The following is a 19,273-nucleotide window of genomic DNA, read 5'->3' on the forward strand; positions in this document are numbered from 1 at the left end:
TTCCACTTAAAAGAGATTAAAAGATAAATAAATATTTTACATTCTGCTGTAAAAATGGATTTCACATTCTGCTGTTCTGCATGTGCGTGTCCATGATCATGGTAAACACTGTCACTTATGACATGTTAAACAACAAACAAATATTGCGCACTTATACATGTTATAGGTTAATGAAGTATTACTTGTTGGGAGAGATATTAGACAAAATAATGCACGCGTGCTGATGTTGATGCGTCTAATGCATGCGCCCGAAAGAGGGAGTGCATTAGACGCATCAACATCAGCTATCATTGATTTACGTGTACAGTTCTCTTCCCTAGTAAAAGTGGCACAATTGTGATTTTACCCTTTCGTTGTTAAATAAACATATCTAGAAATTGGAAAAAGCAAATTGAGCAGAACAAACGGCATTTGAGAGCTAAGACTGCGCCCGTGACGTTGATGTAAGCATTATGTCACAACGGTATTTTTTAATTGCCAAAGAGGGCGCTTTTCACTTGCACAATTTTTTTTGAGACAGGCTGTACATTGTATTCGTAGCTGCCAGTTGCAAAGCGTCGAGTCTGGTTTGGTCTACTTGGTGAAAACATACTGCTACTATGTCTATCCTTTCTACTAAAACGGTCGCGACACTGAACTTAACAGAGGTTTTGAATTCTACATCTGCTGACCTTGTAGAAGATGATTTATTCTTCTTTAAGGTTTTCATTTTCGGAATGCTTCTTCCTTTGGCTATTTTCATTCTGTTTGGTAACGCATTGGTAATTGGAGCTGTTCGTGAGTACAACCACGGTAGACAACGCGCAGTGTACTCATTTGTGGGTAGTCTCGCTTTTAATGACTGCCTTGTGGGATTTGTTCTCATACCTGTGTATTATACGGCCATATTTATTGTTGAATTAAAAACAAATTTCTACTTTTGTTTAACTGTATCAACATTTGTGCTCGCTTCTTGCTCCACATCTATGCTACATGTGTCAATCATAGCTGTGGATAGATATTTAGCTATATATTTCCCGCTGCAGTATCATGTGATTATGGACTCTCGTAAAATCGCCTTCACTATCCTCGTAACCTGGTGCATTTCGTTCATAATCTCCGTATTTCCGTTCATGGGCTGGAAAAACACAACACGAAAGTTAGACTACTGTTACATCGATCAAGTGGTTCCCGTAAGTTACATGTCATTTCATTTTACATTTTCATTTGTGCTTCCCCTTATTGTCACTTTTGCTATTTACTTACAAATCATAGAAGCAGCTAGGCACCAAATTCGTCGCATCGGTGTTCTTAATTCAATGGCACGAAATGGGAATGCTGCAGCAATAGCCAATGCAGCAAGGACACCTGAATCTATCTTAAAAGGAGCACCATCATCTTCGGACCTAAAAGCTATTACAACAACAGCAACTGTTTTAGGCGCTTTTGTGCTGTGTTACTCTCCAACATACATCGCACTTTTTGTATTGTATTCACTAAATCACGGTCGAGAAGAACCAATACGCGTCCCAGAAGTCACCGCTGTCTTTAATCTGCTAGCTTACGCCAATGCAGCCGTAAACCCGGTTATTTATTGCTTTAGATATAGAGACTTCCGAAGATCACTCAAAGTTGTCATATTAAAGATGCTCCCTCGTTGGATGAATAAGCCACGAAGAAAGCGATCGGCAAACCACGTGGAAGCGATATCTATGGATCAAGTTACAATTAATCCAAGTTCGGTATTTATGAATCATGATTTTGGAGATGGAGCCTGAGAAAGCCGATTATAAGAAAACCGACTTACTGTAAGAATCAAAATCAAACAGGATGTAAATTGAAATTTAATCGCACAAGAGGCAAAACGTTTTGAAAGGACTATTATTTTTACATTCGTATCTAAATCAAAACTAAATTTGTATTTTGTATACGATGCTATGTGTCTTTAATGGTGTGCAGATTTTTATTTAACGCTTAAAAACTATTATCAACAATAGAGACAGTATAGAACTTTAGATATCTGCACGCAAACATTATATAAGACAGTGGAAAATGACTCTACAATAGACCAAGGACATCATAGTCGATCTTGAAATGGATTCTATTATCTTCGAACCTGAAACATATTATTGTGTTAATTGCGGATTTGTATTGAAATTTGACGATCTATGATTTAGATTTGATCAAATTAAGGTATAAACAAGATCAAATCCAGGTCACAGAAATTGTGATAAAATGAGTTACTACAATGTGTCCAGTCTCACTACATGAGGTATGCTACAGGCCCTATGTGACTAAATGAGTTAGTAAAATGTTACCAGTCTCACTACATGAGGTATGCTACAGGCCCTATGTGACTAAATGAGTTAGTAAAATGTTATCGGTCTCACTACATGAGGTATGCTACAACCATTGTGTGACCAAATGAGTTATATAAATGTTATCGGTCTCACTACATGATGTATGCTACAGGCACTGTGTGACTAAATGAGTTACTAAAATGTTACCGGTCTCCCTACATGTACATGAGGTATGCTACAGGCACTGTGTGACTAAATGAGTAACTAAAATTTTACCAGTCTCACTATATGAGGTATGCTACAGGCACTGTGTGACTAAATGAGTTACTAAAATATTACCAGTCTCACTACATGAGGTATGCTACAGGCACTGTGTGACTAAATGAGTTACTAAAATGTGTCCAGTCTCACTACATGAAGTATGCTACAGGCATTATGTGACTAAATGAGTCACTAAAATGTTACCAGTCTCACTACATGAGGTATGCTACAGGCACTGTGTGACTAAATGAGTTACTATCAATTGGACGGAGAAATGTTGCATATCCGCTGAAGTACTTGTAACCTAATGGTAGATGGCGCCAGAAAAAACGTCATTGACGTTTTGGCAAAATAAACAAAATGGAACGAACATGATGCGGAGTGTTGTTCAGCATCATACGATTAACAATTGAGATTACTCTGTTCGCCGTTCGCAGTATTATCAAAACCCCGTCTTGTATTTTTTACGCTTGTGTTCATATCTATGTACTGAAAACACACTTTAGAGAAATAGGCCTAAATGATACTTCAGATTTATATAAACCATCTGTACAGTAATCAGTTGATTGGGTAGAGTTGTACAATACACAATACAATAAATAGTTGGGAATCATTATACAATATACGATGCAAAAAGGGCATCTGAATCCCAAACAACCATTCTATTGTTTTTCGTCATTGAACATTATTGTTTGCATTTGACATTGAGAAACACTAATATGACTTTATGATGTATGTTGAGTAATTGTTTCTCCATTTCATGTGACATAATCTATCGTAAAACGATATTGCGGATATTTTTGTGCCGAACATTGTTAATTGCACAATCACAGATTATGGGATGTGCAACAACATATGTGTACACCGGATGGTGAATTCTCAAAATGATTGCTTACTGTCCCTCCCCATTGGCCGTGACAAAAACAACTTTGCTCCCATTTGCCGTGTCAAGAAATCTTTGCCCTCCTTTACACATGCTAGATTTTGGGGAACCCAAAATAAAACCCCGGAATAAAACCTTAAATATTATTATTATGAAACTAAATTGGGGAATTAGCCAAAGGAAAAATAGAGCGAATGTACCGGATTTGGAGTCCCAAGGGATGAGGGAAAATGAACGGGAAAGGAAATGACTAACACGAAATGAACCAAATGAAACAAATAAGTTTAAGAATTTATTATGAATTTACATCATTAGACAAACGGATCAAAATAACATAATGATTAATGTTGGTTTAATAAATCTTACCCGAGTCACATTGCTGAACAATAAGTATAATTGAATATAATTCACGTGCAAGACATGATGACAATATATTCGCCATCATGTTGAACAATCTAAACTAATCATCAGGAGAGAGCCTGGAAACGTCCGACTGGTTTGAGAGCCAAAAAGAAGTGAAGTCTTTATCAAAGCACAAACAAAACATCGCTTCACTCAGTTCAATTGATGCACGGGACAATACCACGTTCACTTGATGAACGGGTATCATGGTATCTTAAGGCACAAATATCAATATTCAATTATGCAAATAAATTATCGTCACATTATGATGCGAACGTGGCGAAAATGACAGGTTGAGTACCATATGGAAATTTGAGGTAGGAATAACTTTGTTGGTGTTGGATCAAAAGTTGTAAACTTCAAAATTATACCAACACAGAAGAACTTTCACAGACGAAAACGATGTCAGGTTGCATATTGCTAGAGTATTTCAACAATAATCAATGTCATACAAATAACTGAAGTGAATATATTTTGACCGGAGTTTAAAATCAATTTTCTTTTAATAATAGTCATTTTCCACTAACATACAAGCCATTAAATTAATGTCACAAGATCGAAGTATATTTACACTGTCTATTATTATCATTACTTGTAATGACATTGAAGGAGATTGTCTCGCCACTAGCATTTTTAAAGGTGTCTTTTACGACGAGATAGCGACGTGAAAGAAATATGAATTGATCGACAATTAAACGGGCTTTTAAATCTCAACAGAAGGCAATTTCCATACATTCATAATACATCATTTTACAACGGTCTGTTGTCACGATGCCTCACCATTTACAGAACAGAAAAATCAGTTCAATAAAATAACTGATGGCGGATATAAGCCAATGACAGAGTATTCAGCGGTTTCTTTTATCAAATTTGATAAATAAAATTGCATCAAGGTTTTGATAAACTCTTCTATATGTTGGGCTATTCCAGTTGAAATCCATGCACCCCCATGTGGAAGACATGAGCTAAATCTCTCTTATGATTATGGCTGATTATGGCTGAAGATTAAGGTCATGTCTTCCATAAGAGGTGTGTGGATTTCAAAGGATTCGCAAACAAACAAAAAACAGATAACACCTGTACACCGTCAATGCAAAAATTGTCATAATGGTACTAATATGACATGTGTTTGTCCTAATTCGGCATCATACTATCGCAAATTCAAGTATATACTTTTATCATTTTAAAATAATTAATCAAAACGAATTCCCAACTGACGAGTTGTATCTTACCGTTCTACAGTCACGGCTTTCAATATAATTGCATTTTGAATGGGAATTTAATTGCCAAAACTTCCATCTTTCGTGTTACAACTTGATCAAGAAATGGACAATTTAGAGGCCGATGTGTTATTTTATTATCATTGATTTGGTGTCATTACACAAATCCAATAAAATTAAATCAGACGCTTGGTTTACATGAGTAATTATTTTCTAGAGGTTTTTGTTTTTATATCTTAATGACATCCTTTCATCCATATTATTTAATTTTGATCCCCTGGGAAATTTGCTAAAGATTTGTGATTTTTAAAAAGGATCGAAAAGAGTTTAATCAATAATGCGCTATGTAACACAGTGTGACTGCGTTTGCATTAAAATATCACTGTGACATTATCACTAGACAAGAGAGGAAAAGGTTTGGTTTTTGATAAATGTCTTCTAATAAGTAAGAGCATCTTGGCAGAGATTGTAAGTGGTATTTTCATCATTTATGTTTTCAGTTAAGTGGACAAAATGATACGACACTTAATACACACAAAAGAACAAAATACCACCGAGAATCTCATCTGCCGCTTAAACCATTTGTCGCCTCTTTGCCTCTTTCACGAACAACTTTATACCGAGGTTATCTAGAGAAATCAGGATTATTTTCCAAGTCATATTTTAAAAGTTACGTTGTTCAATTATTATCATTATTTTTAAGTAAGAAAACAACAAGTCAGTTTAATGGAGAAAACAATTGTTTAGTAAAAATTTATATTCAATTAAGAAACGAATAACACACAATTAGAAAACAAGTTACAAAAAATAATTGAATTAATAAAATAAATATATAAATGTAAATAAAGATTAGTACATCTAAATAAATAAACAATACAGAAAAACTATAATTATATATAAACTCCTCCAAAGAAGGAGGAAAGAAAACTTTTAAAAACGGCTGAATTCAACGCACTGCAGGCTCTATTGTTCTATTGTCCGATTTGAGCGCTGACATATTGGAAAATGTTGCCAATCAATATTCATGAGAGTGTACATTCAACGTCCAATTTTCGAAGTTGGGTGACTTGTGCTTGGCAGGTGTGAAGTACATCTTACTGGGCATTTTAATTAACATAAAGGCATTGACATCATCGAATGGCTGCCTATAGTGCTGTTAGTGTTAGGCCTAGTGGGGCTGTGTTTAGTTTCTATAATAATTATTATTAGGCCTACATGTATTTATCATTCCTTTCTTTTCCTTTCTCTGTACTTATTCTTTCCTTGCTAAAGTATTACACCCTCTTTTTTCTCCCTTCCCTTCTCCATCCTCTCTTACTTTTTGTCCCCTCTCATTCCTATCATTTTCCTTATCTTTCTATTTATTTACTTAATTTATTTCTCTTCATTTCCTTTCCTTTCTCTCTTCCTCCAGTCCCCCTCTCATTCTCCATATCCTCTCCTCCGCCTCTTCCTCCCTCATCCCTCCCAAGACCTCTAACAGACGAGCTGCCCCCTGGGTACGCCACTGTTTGTGCCAATCTCCTTCTTAAAATAAAATTAAATGTCAATTTGTGAAACAAATTTTATATGGTTTTGCATGGTTCGATTATCAGATCTGGATAAGGCTCGAGCTATTGGTCAGCTTGAGGCTGGCATACCTTAGAATAAAGTTGCAGCAACTTTTGGAGTTTACCGCAGTATGATCTCCAAGCTAAAAGCCAAGTTTCGTTAGACCGGAGATGTGAAAGACAGACCCAGAAGTGGCCGCCCCCCCCCCCCCAAACAAAACGGCTGCAGAATACCGGTACGTCAGGCTGGCATCATTTCGAAACCGTAAAAGCGCAAAACTTTGCAAGCAAGCACGGCAATAGAGTATCTGGCCAGACTATTCGCAATAGGCTTCATGAATCTGATCTTGGAATTTACACTTGTGGCACAATGTCATGTTTAGAGATGAAGCAAGATTTTACTTGAGGAAGCTGGATGGCCGAGTGCAGATTGCTGCATTGACAAAGTAACAGCCTATGATGGTGGAAACGTGATGATATGGGTGGGAATATCGATGGCAGGAAAGACCAGACTGGTAGTATTCAACGGAAATCTCAATGTAATCAACTATCGAGATAACATCCTTCCGCCAGTCGCAGTCCCATTTCTGCAAAACCTTGGACCTAACACTGTTCTACAGGATGATAACGCTCTACCATACAGAACAAGAATTGTAAATGACTTCCTGCAAGAAGTAATTCAACGAATGGAGTGGCCAGCCAATAGCCCGGACTTAAATCCTATAGAACATCTATGTGACCAACTTGGTCGGGCTGCGCGCACTAGAGTGACAGATCAAACCACCTTGGCTGGTTAAGATAGACCTTGCTTGAATGGTGGATTGCCAACCCTCAGGAGGGTGTGTCCTGGTTGATAAGAAGCATGAGAAGAAGATGTAATGTCGCTGTGAACGCATATGGGTTCTCTACTCATTACTGTTTTTAGGTAAGTGGCGATTGTTTTAATGAAACAGTGTGATATCCCTTACATAATTACTGATGCAAATGGCACAGACAATGGCCGATTTGACACATTTTGTTTGAGACCTCCTTATTACCATGGAATAAGTTATAGTCAAAAATTTGTTGTCATTTTTGACAAGAAAGAACAATGTTTATATTGATATGAAACAATATGGAAATATATTTCAAATGTTTCTGATACATAGCCGTTTTGGAAAGTTTCCAAAACTTTTTTGAGGAGTTTAGTTTATCGGGAAAAATGAAAATACAGTGCGACATTTTATGATACAAAGCGTATATAAAGCGTATCATTCATCCGATTATAATGTTATCTTCCCGATTTGCGGTGCTCCACTCACTTTTAAAAGAAATCGACAAACAGGGCGCTTTTACCGAGACACCCTGAATACATGGTATTGATTGCCTTTAATATTGTATGCAAATATACATTACAAAATCAAAATAGAAATCACTTTATTTATACAAAGATAGGTTTAGAGACCAGTTTCGTCTATTACATTGTTTGAGAAAGAATCACAAGAGACCGCGAAACATCAATACTGCAAACATCAAGTAGTGAATTTTTAGAACAACTGAACCACTTGAAAACCTCGATTTATCCATTCCGATTGCATGACCTTTAAGAAAATGTCCTAAGAGGATACGAAAAGTACAGAATATAAATAGGTTAAATGACTTTTGAGATGTTAGAAAATGGAATATGACAAGTGCGAATATTCCGTGTCAAAATCTATACATTAACGTTGGATTTCTAAGCAGAAATTGGGTATCTGTAAAATACTACTGTAGAGGAATAGCACAAACAATAATATTAAAACAGGATAGTGACACAATGTGGCTGTGCAATTATTCAGCGTGATTGATTAAATGTTTGCATAATGTTTAGGCTAAGTGCCATAATTGCGTTTAAAGCAATGCTTCATATACGAGGTGTCTCTATCCCTACAAGCTGTAAATTAATCTTATACTTTTAAGTGCTGACAAAGAACCTATCAAGAAATGGTGCATACAAGGATGAAATGAAGATGAATACAAATGAGTGACCTACACTTGTCTGGGTTTGATGCTAGTGGCATTATCATCACTTTACTCTGCTAAAATGATTCCAAGTTGATGCAGATTAATGCAATTACACGAGCTACTTACGAAGAGGAGGGGTGCTCATCATCCGTTCAAGTACGTCACCATTGCTCCAACACGCTGCAGCCATAGGCTTAAATGTAATTGTTCGACCACTAGTTGTGGTCACTACATAAATGTGACGATATTAATTTATATAGTGCTGTTATAAACGTTTATTTTGATAATATGGACTATTATATTATGATGTCTTTTTTATATTATCTTCGATATGATTATTGATGATAATTGTCTAAATGTCGTGTTACATAGCGGTGGGCCCAATCAATAGATTGTTGGTTTTTGATCCAGCATGGCAGTTGGTTATCAACGGTTTTTCATGTTTAACAAGAATGCGTCTGTGTCGTCTGCGCGAATTACCTCGTGAGGACAGCGCTGCATTAGCTACTCAGGCAAAGTAAACCACGCAAACGCGAGGTACACAGTTTTTAAACGGTGGTAAACAACGATGAACCAAAATTGAATCCCTTATAACAACAAAAAACAAGCTAATGACAGATCGTCTATTTCACATGATTACTTCATGAGGATTGTCAGTTTAGCCATTGCCACTCAACAATCAACTTAACAAGAAGATCGACCATTTTGTATGTTGAACGGGCATGCCTCTTCCAAAATAATGAATTCAACTTGTAAGACTGTTTACTCACACAAGAGTTACAGGCATTGCGAATCCGTTAGCGCGCTTCTGTTAATTTACGTACGCGTATCATCGCTACCGTCCTGTAGAAAGAGCTCTTGAATAATCATAGAGGCTTTTGATAAAATATGGATATACTTTTTACAGATTGTTTACAAAACGATTTAGTGTGGTGTCAGAGGTGAGACAGTATCCTGAATGCTAAATTGCAACAATATTCGACATTTTTAGCTTTGAGCAGGGTCTCAATAATATTGCACCTTTGTAGCTTAATGGCGTTGATATGATCTAGGGAGTTAATCGCCTAAACGTGATGGTTGTCATTGTTGTCCCTAGTATTAATGTAATGTCTCTCTATCAGACAAAGAAGACGGTGTTAAATGTGGTGTATAATGATCATCTACTCTACTTCAAGTAAACTGCCATTTATGAGGAACATGTGATGAAACAAATGACAAGTGCTTTTCACGCACTTTCTTCAAGAATCAGGTCTTGTTCCACACTATTCCACTTACTCTTTGGGAATTATCATCTGTGCAAGGATCTTGTACTCATTCTCACATATTCTTGTGCTGGGTGCCAATTATTGATCTGTGAATGTGATCCAGAAAGCTGTTCCATGTCAGTGCATTTTGCTGTTGTGTCAGTTGGACAACTACTTGGTTACTGGCATGTGTTAGAGTAGAATATTGAAGTAAACCTGTGTATAATTTTGGTTCATTTTGATGGACAGGATTCTGAGATATGACCTTGTGAAAAAATTTTCAGATAGTATTAAACAGTTTAATATAATAATTGCTCTATTCATAAAGATTTTTAAAAAATTGAGAAGCAAAAGTGTCATTTGAGTCCTGCTGGTTTGTAGCTGTTTGTAACAAAATGGTTCAATTCAATATTTGTTATGTCCACCATTGATATTTACCTCGGCCACACAGCAGCACTCATCTCTCACATGCGTTTCCAGATAACAATTGAATAAACCGCGCATTGTTCCGGCACAGGGGATAGTCGGCAGGGGCCCATCACAAGCAAGAATGCTTAGCAATTTCGATCGCGTGCATCGTTTTGATTTGCAACTTTTAAAAATGCACCAACTTTCGTATACTCGTATCCATATTTGTCAATTAAGAGTGGTTGTAGCAAATTTAGTATCAAATAGGAGCTAACAAGATTCTGCACACGACCTTATCAATCAAATTGTCATAACAAAATCAGATTTTAGCTTACCGGGAATTAACGCTGATATCTAGTCCTGCTCCTTTTATAATTTTTCTTTGATCGTCGGCTTTTGCAAATAACAGAATGTAGATTGGCTCTGAATAAGTATCGTAGTCCTCTCGGTGGGGTTTTGCATGATTACTTTGAATTCCAAAATGTACCTCTGAATTCAGGGTTCAAGGCTGCTTTTGGAACAGCCGTAGACTCAAAAAAGTGCAAGAGTGGCGACAATGGTTTTATACTTCCGGCATTGATGATTGCGTCTACGCCTAATAATATACTTTTTTGTTTATTTATTTATTTATTTATTTATTTATTTATTTATTTATTTATGTATTTATTTATTTATTTATTTATGTGGTTTTTTTTCCGATTGATTATTTGAACGACGTGATGATTGAGTGAGCAGATTGATCGATTGCTACTTTAGTTGTGGGACTTCTATTTGAATGAGTATTGACATCGTATATTAGTATTGATTTATTCCGTTAAACATTATCAAGGATTAATATCACAGGTTTTAGTGCAGACAGAGAGTTGGTTTAGTTGTACTATCCGTTGCTTCAGAACCGAGAGGTACGGGGTTCTATTCCCACCTATGCCTATTTTTTTAAAGACTAGGAAAATTACTGTGGTAAGTTTAATTGGCGAGCCATCTCAGTTATTCATTTTCTGATAGCTGTGCCTCTTTCAGACACCCTCCCTCTGGTATCCAAACCATGGTTCGCTCTCTTCACATCCCTTAATAATTTCATTATAACGCTCGTTATATTTTTGAATAATTATGTTCTGTCAATAGCAGTCATGCATGTCATTAAATTACTCCTTTTTCGTTGATTGACAAGCCTCAGGGTATATGCAGTGCGTTTTGTCACACTTGATGTCTATAGTCCTTTCCCTTTTCAATACTAATTTGTTTCTACAAAATCCGGGTGAACTAGATATGTTTGCAATTAAACATTCAACCCTCGACATTTGATATTTAGAATCAATGTATAAAAACATAATTAGATTTCAGATTTCTATCAAATCCATCCATTATTTGCAAAAGTTATTTTATGTACAAATCCAGAGGTTATTTGATATGAAATGATACTAAAAATACCTCAATGTATGTTAACATACCTTTTGAGGTATTTCAATTTGTATGTAAGAACTTTTCCAAATTATGAATTTATATGGTCTATATTATCCTGGTGGATTTATTTCTAGAATCCATTACATTTGCTTCTAAAGTAAATATAATCCCAATTGCACAAATATCAAGTCCCTTGTCTGTTATGGTCACTAAAATGACCTAGGCCAAAATCACCTGCTTCCGAGTTCACGCAACAGCAAACACTCAAACATACTGGTTATTATATATAAAACTTATAGTAATTATAATTTATTAATTATTGCAGTACGGCTGTCAATCATCTAACAATACAGAATGATACAATCATTGAACTTACAATTATTACACAGATGCCTTTTAACTACGATTACTTGATCCAAGATCCGGCAATAACCAAGATCCTTTGATAGTGCTTTCCAAATGGTCTTCTATGTTGACCATAAGCTCCTCACTCTAAGATCTCTTGAGGAAACTTTCTGCTCCACTTGACAGTCAGATAACACACTATGTTAGTCCGGCAAAATACCACAGTTCGATGACGGAGCTATTTCAGTCTGCCACAATCGAGCACTATTGGCTCTACTACCGCCTTTGGCGTTTTTTATTCTCTCTAACACAAGAACCGCGAACGGAAGTTTGAAGACTTCAACTATGGTAACTTTGTACCAATACGGGCTAACATAAATTTCACAGAGTTCCCTCTTAGAACTTCATACAGCTTCCCCAGATCATTTCCTGTCCAGGTTTTATATACCATTTCTGAGCATTCTAGAATAATCTGACCAATTTAGGGCATTTATTACAGCATTTAATCATCCCATATATGGCATATTAAATCAATTCTAAATATAGTGCGTGAAATCACCACAAGCCAATCAGACTCTATTACCCTTTATTGATATTGTAATTGCCTTACATTTCGATGGTTCGAAGGTCACCTTCCATCTGTCTGTCCAGATCCTCATTTTCTCTGTTCAGGCTAGCAGTAACGACCTCAGTGTTGTCTCTAAATGTAATCTCCCAAAACAAGGTGGAATCATCTGCGTAACGGTAGAGTTGGTTTTCACACTCGTCACCCGGGTCATCAATGAAGAACAAAAGGGGACTGGGGAACAGATGTATTTTCAGCCAGTGACTGTAGACCATAATTTTATGCTAATGCTGTTACGTAATCAAGTGTAGCACATAAGTGTAGTGTAGACTTGACGCCCATCCTTCAGTTCTGGTATTCAGGACATTGGATAAAAGTTCAGTTTGAATTCTTCTTTTTTTCAGCGATGTTGCAATAGTTTTGCTTGAGTGTATAGAAGTGCTAATAAGTGGCTCAGGCGTCAATTACAGCAAGAGCATTGTGGATATTATAGATCCTTACCTGACAATGTTTGAAATATTTGTTTTTCACAGGCACTACCTTTGAAAGAAATGTGTAGGTTACAACAAGGGTACCCGAATGAAGAAAGGGACTTCCATGCATCTATTTTGCCAATCGGATTTTTTTTTAATTTGAGAGCATCGAAGAATGGCAGTGAACGTATAATTGGCGCGCTTAAAGGTGAGGCCGGGGCCAAAGCCCCCACTTTTGTCTGTCAGGAAATGCGCCAAGTAGAGGGAATGGGCAACCAATTACGTCGAGCAAAGCTAGAGCAACATTTTTGAGCAATCGTGGTAATCGAGACCTATTTCCCCATGTTGAAAATATGCCAACGCCCCAGGAAACTTACTGCTACAACTTTGATGCCGATCAATGGTTTACTCAGGTTTTCGAGCTGTCTGGACATGATTGCATTGCATTATGTATTGACATGTAAAAAGTTGCAACAAGATCTTCTTAAAAGGGGTCCCCAAGATGAAATACGACCCGTTAATTTGTAAAATCATGACGTCAAAGCAGTACCCAAACAGGGATCGGTTCATGACATACTTTTGATAACATTAATTAGGAGATAAAACATTGAATAAGACATTCTACCTATGATAACAAAACGCCCTGATTTAGGGTTATTCGATTATTATATGAAATGTTAATTTGTTAGGCATTCTGATTATCTTCTATTGAAAACAAGTGCGCACCGTATGTAAATGGAGCGCATTTTCAGTGCCGCCGACAAGGGGATTAAGGGGTGCGTTACCCCGGGCACGGGGTTCTAGGGGGACCGTAAAAATAAAGAAAACATACGTTAGGCCTAATGGCCCCATAAAAGCAAAGAAAAGAGAGATCTCAGGGGGCCAGAATGACTGAAGACTGCTGAAATTATCTGTTCCTGTAATTGGTAACGTTCTTGTATATAATGCTTTTGTATGTATGCTTGCCTGGATTATCAATAAATCAAATCAAATCAGACTACCAGTTGTTATGTTAAGTTTACGGTTCCCGATGCATTTTTAAAAGAACTCAAGGTAGGACCGCTTTTACCAAGACACCACAATATACAGGATATTGACTGGTTTATGCATACAATGTGCATTAGAGACTCAAAATAGAATACCCTTATTTATATTGACACTTCGATTTAGGAGATCAAGTTCGTCTCTGTAAGAAAATGAATCGCGAGAGAGTGCGACACTACTGTAAAACCAAGCAGTAGATTTCATGAAATGAAGTATGACTGAACTATAGCAACATTGGTCCATTAAATTGTATAACATAAATACTTTAAGGAATACGAAAAGTACAGAATATAAAAATGTTAAACGGATTTCCAGTTTTCAAAATATTGAATGTGACAGTTTAACACGCTCTCTATACATGAGTGTGTCTATAACATGATTATCTAGAATGCGAAATGTGACTACAAAAGAAAACAAAAAGAAAGGGTAGATATCCAAGCAGACATTGAGTATTTGTAAAATACTATTAGAGGAATGTTGAAAAATGGCACAGAATGTGGTTGTGTACTGCATAATTCAATTTGATTAATTAAGGGCTGGGGTATGAACGTTTGGACAGTATTTATTGTGGGACATTAGAGCACATCAGACCTATCGAATTGCATTCTGAATACGAAGAATGTCCTTCTGATATCAAATAATTTTCATTTTTGAAATTCGCAATGTAATACACATTTTATGGCAAATCATTGAAAATTGATATTTTTGATATTTAACAGTACTCGAAGTAAACTTTATAAATCTGATGATTTATATTTGAAGTGTATGTAGGTGGGATGAAAAGCCGACGATCAATTGAAAATTTTGACCTTTCGTATTGAAGCTATGGATTTTTTTCCCAAAACACCAAAAAAAAAATTAGGTCCTTTTGGGAAAAAAATCCATATCTTCAATATGAAATGTCAAAATTTTCAATTGATCGTCGGCTTTTCCTCCCAGCTACGTACACTTTAAGAATATATCATTAAATTTATAAAATTTACTTCGAGGACTGTTATATATCAAAAATGTGAAAAATATCAAATTTTATTAATTTGTCATAAAATTTGTATTATATCGTGATTTTCATAAAATGAAAATTATTTGATATCAGAAAGACATTCTTCGTATTCAGAATGCAATTCGATAGGTCTGATGTGCTCTCATGTCCCACAAAAAATACTGTCGAAACGCTCAAAACGCTCATTCCAGTTCCCTTTTAAAAGTGTTTTCATAGTGTCTAGGCTAAGTGTCATAATTGCGTTTAAAAGCAATGCATTATAGGAGGCGTCTGCAGCCCTATCATCCGTAAATCATTCCATACCGTGAGCGCTTGCTGGCACAGACCTTATCAATAACGGGATAAAATGGAAAAAAACAATACTGATGAGTGGCACACAATTTCCATGTCTGACTGCTCGTTGCACTATCTTCACATCACTCTGCTATAGAAAGAAGTTTATTCATGTAAATAAAAATACGTCGTCCATTAATGCAATCACACAAACGGAAGTAGATTGGTTACCACCCGTTCAAGTAGGTCACCATTGTGCCAAACGCTGCAGCCATATGCTTAAATGTAATTGTTGGACCACCATTTACCATGTGAACGGTCTTTTGATATTATAGATTTGAAACTCGCTGAGAATTATAAGAATAATAAATTCTGCTCAATAATATTATTTACCAGGATTATTGATTATTACGCCCAACATCTTAGAAACTGATAACAAATGACTGATCAACGAGCTGTGTGAGAGAATATGGCACTCGTCAGTATGGGTTCTGCCTCGTAATCGGAGGATTGGGAGTTCGAGTCCCGGCGGTGCCATCGTATCGTATTGTGTACTTGGGCAAGGCGTTTTACTTTTCTTGCCTCTCTCTTCCAGGGGTGAAATGGGGAGCTGTTTGAATAGTGTCCATTGAGCGCCGCCCAAAGGTATGATCATGCCTCGGACATTTTATGGCAGTTGACATTCTAACGACAGCGGAATAAAATGTAAAGCGCTTTGATACATGTGAAAGGCGCTATATAAATGCCAACATTTATTGATTTATGAAACCCATGGAGCTGATAGCAACATCAACTTGCAGTGCAGAATCAGATATAAACCAGGATGACGTAGACTGCTCAGAGGACGATGCAACTGCAACTACATACAATGACAACGTAGACAGCAGAGAGGAAAATGATCTTTCATACTATGATATGGTGATCTTTATTTATCAGATTCTGATTATGTTGCTGATGATGAGCCAGCGGATGATAACTATATTGCCGATAATGAGCCAGATATTCTAACCATCCCGAACTACAACATGGGAATCCAAAAGTAAATTTACACGTGGATGCATCAACGAAATCCACATGAGCCAAAACAGAAAATTTCCACCGATTTTAGTGAAAACTGTCTCAAAATGCTTGACTTGTTATAATAATTTCAACAAGGAATATTTTGCAATACCTGATATGTTTTGTTGCCTCGGAAATATAGTGAAACGGGTCAATAGCCAATCAGTCTTCCTAGGTACCCAAATGTCTTAAGTAACCAAATGTCCTAGATACTGCAAACTATTTTCCTTGATTGCAATTACAAGACGAAATTGTCATCAACTTTTTATCGTTTGACCCGTACCCATGTGTAACCCACGTGTGACCTACGACCTGTTTTGATTGAATGATAATAGACTTGTGCCTTGTAAGTCTGTAATGTTACAGTGACTATTTTAAAATACATGTAAAAGTACCTATGTTCTTGCACAAACCTGATTGAAACAGAGGATTAGTATTGAGCTGTTTCATAATGTTTTCATAATATCGGTTATTCCATTTGAAATTTACTACACTGACTATTAAAAACCCCAGTTTTAAGCTGTAATTGGGATGTCATTTTCTTCGGAAAGAGGTGGGTCATGAATATATTTAATTATAACATTCGGCCGAAGCCAGGCTAAGCCCAATAGTGCTCTGAGGCTACTAAATTCAAGGGATGCCAACCGGACTACGGGACAAGAATATGGGATGAGGTCCGATTTTAGATACAGGAGGAAAACCGAAGCACCCGGAGAAAAACCTGCAAGGACGACCATGGATCGGCACCCAAACTCCCATGTGGCACCGCGGGGAATTGAACCCGGATAGCAGTGGTGAGAGGCGAGTGAGAAGACCACTACACTAACCCGTCCTCACGATCGGAAATACACTTTCTTCACAAGTTAATTCTTCAAAATGCCAGGCTTTACACAAGTTAACCAGTTAACGGAGGCTCGTATTTCTTGTCTGCGATTATGAAGATTTAACGATAATATTAATCTAACTTCAAACTCCCAAGTGGTTGATAAAGCTTATAAAGCTTTCCGGTTGCAATGTTGATAGTAAAAGGATAAGGTTATAAAAACGTTATTATAAGGAGTACATCTTTGTAATGGTTGATCCTGTAATTCACGCAAATAGTAATCAGCGATGATCAACTCGTTGTTTTTCGGTTGTTGCGCCCATTTTGATATCCGAGACATTGATATTGAGATCTTATCATCAGTCAGCGCACTAGTTGTTCTTTTCATTATGTCTAATTTATAAGAGATGGAAAACTACGCGTGTGGACTATAGTCTTTAACAAAATACTTGTGAGGTACGCCATAATCAGATTATACATACGGAATACAGGAGTGTAAAAACTAAACAGCTGACGAGAAAATCAACAAACAAATAAGCAAGCAAATAAACAAAACTATTAAAAGAGCAGCTAAAACAATTTTAACAACAACATCATCAGCAACAATTGTAACAACTGTTATGTGCCCCCAAAATGTGCCATAATATTTATTAAAAGTTATCTATTTTATCATGAGATATTAGTTTTCACTTGTTTTAATATTTATCTTCATTGATTTGTACATAGAATATTCTGGAAATTCAATGGAAACTACTAGAATAATCATGATTGCCATAGTAGTAAGTGGTGGCGCTGTTACAGTAACCATGTAATACAGACTAATAATTCTGAGGTTCTGTTTTGAGGTAATAAGCTATATTTAGAAATGATTTATACAGATTAATGAGTCTGATAATTGTCTTGTGGTAATGAGTTATTTTTAGAAATGCTGTAATATGCCATAAATAGTTAAGATTATTCTAGAATGGTAAGAAACAATATATATAAAGCTTGGATAGGAAATGATGGGGGCAGCAGTATGAAGTTCTAAAAGGGAACTCTGTGAAACAAGAGTGCTCTATTGTCCTGTCGACGAAAAGCTAAAGAAGTGTCAGACTAAAATATCTCAATCAACGACAGTGTGCTATCTGTCTGTCAAGTGGAGCAGAAAGCTTTCTCAAGAGAAAGGAGCTTATAGTCAACATAGAAGACCATTTGAAAAACATAAGCATAGCAGCTAGGATAGTGAAAACATAGTCTTCTGGACTTGGACTGAGACTCTGGTAGACCAGGGGTTTCCCGTGGGTAGACAGGATCAATGGGACAGCACTTCGGCTGCCATTTGGAGAAGGTCATGTCGTGTTTCCTCTGCTGCATAAAATGGAGATATACAATACAAATCTTTAGGGCCTATCTAAATGTGTCGGTTGTTATGGTTGTCCCAGTACCGGTATTAAAGCCCCTCTATCAGACATAGAAGACGGTGCTAAATGCGGTGCATTACTGATCATCTATTCTAGGCACAACCTGAATTAATTGAGAGCTACTGAGGGTATAGAACATAATAGAATATGTAATTCACGTAATTGTCAAAACCCCTATGGCAGACAAATGGCAGGCAACATGAATTCAGAGTTCAATTAGCAACTAACTGCAACTTCGGGTGTTTCAAAATACAGCCAGACAGGAGGGCAAAATTACGGAGGCAATTGACGTACTCCTGCCGATAAATATAGCACTTTTAAAATATCATTCTGTTATTAATTTTGCCATTATATGAAGCATATATGACTCCGTGATAATTTGTCTTTGTACAAGCCTTTGAGGCTGATTGCAGAAGCATTACATAAACAACAATTATATAATACTATAAAATACATACTTGTTTGTGTGCTTATCAAAAAACTTGGAATTATCAAAAAAACAAAAATGGAATTTTTCCACTCTCGAATTAAACGATTGAGTTTGAAGCTCATTATATACATTCTGAGTTTGACAAAGAATGATATATTTAAACCCTATGACTGTGCATGATTGAATGATACCAGACTTGTGCCATGTAAGCTGTAATATTATAG

The 19,273-nt window shown here is 36.5% G+C and overlaps 1 protein-coding gene across 1 annotated transcript; it reads left to right on the forward strand.

The window, feature by feature from the left end:
• The first annotated feature begins 530 nt into the window (after positions 1-530).
• Positions 531-1,867, forward strand: LOC140138481 (adenosine receptor A2b-like). The gene has a single exon (XM_072160366.1). The coding sequence runs from the start codon at positions 600-602 to the stop codon at positions 1,755-1,757; it is 1,158 nt and encodes a 385-aa protein (XP_072016467.1). The 5' UTR covers positions 531-599; the 3' UTR covers positions 1,758-1,867.
• The last annotated feature ends 17,406 nt before the right edge of the window (positions 1,868-19,273 follow it).

The sequence above is a fragment of the Amphiura filiformis genome, chromosome 17 (assembly GCF_039555335.1).
Source record: "Amphiura filiformis chromosome 17, Afil_fr2py, whole genome shotgun sequence".
Lineage (NCBI taxonomy): Eukaryota > Metazoa > Echinodermata > Ophiuroidea > Amphilepidida > Amphiuridae > Amphiura > Amphiura filiformis.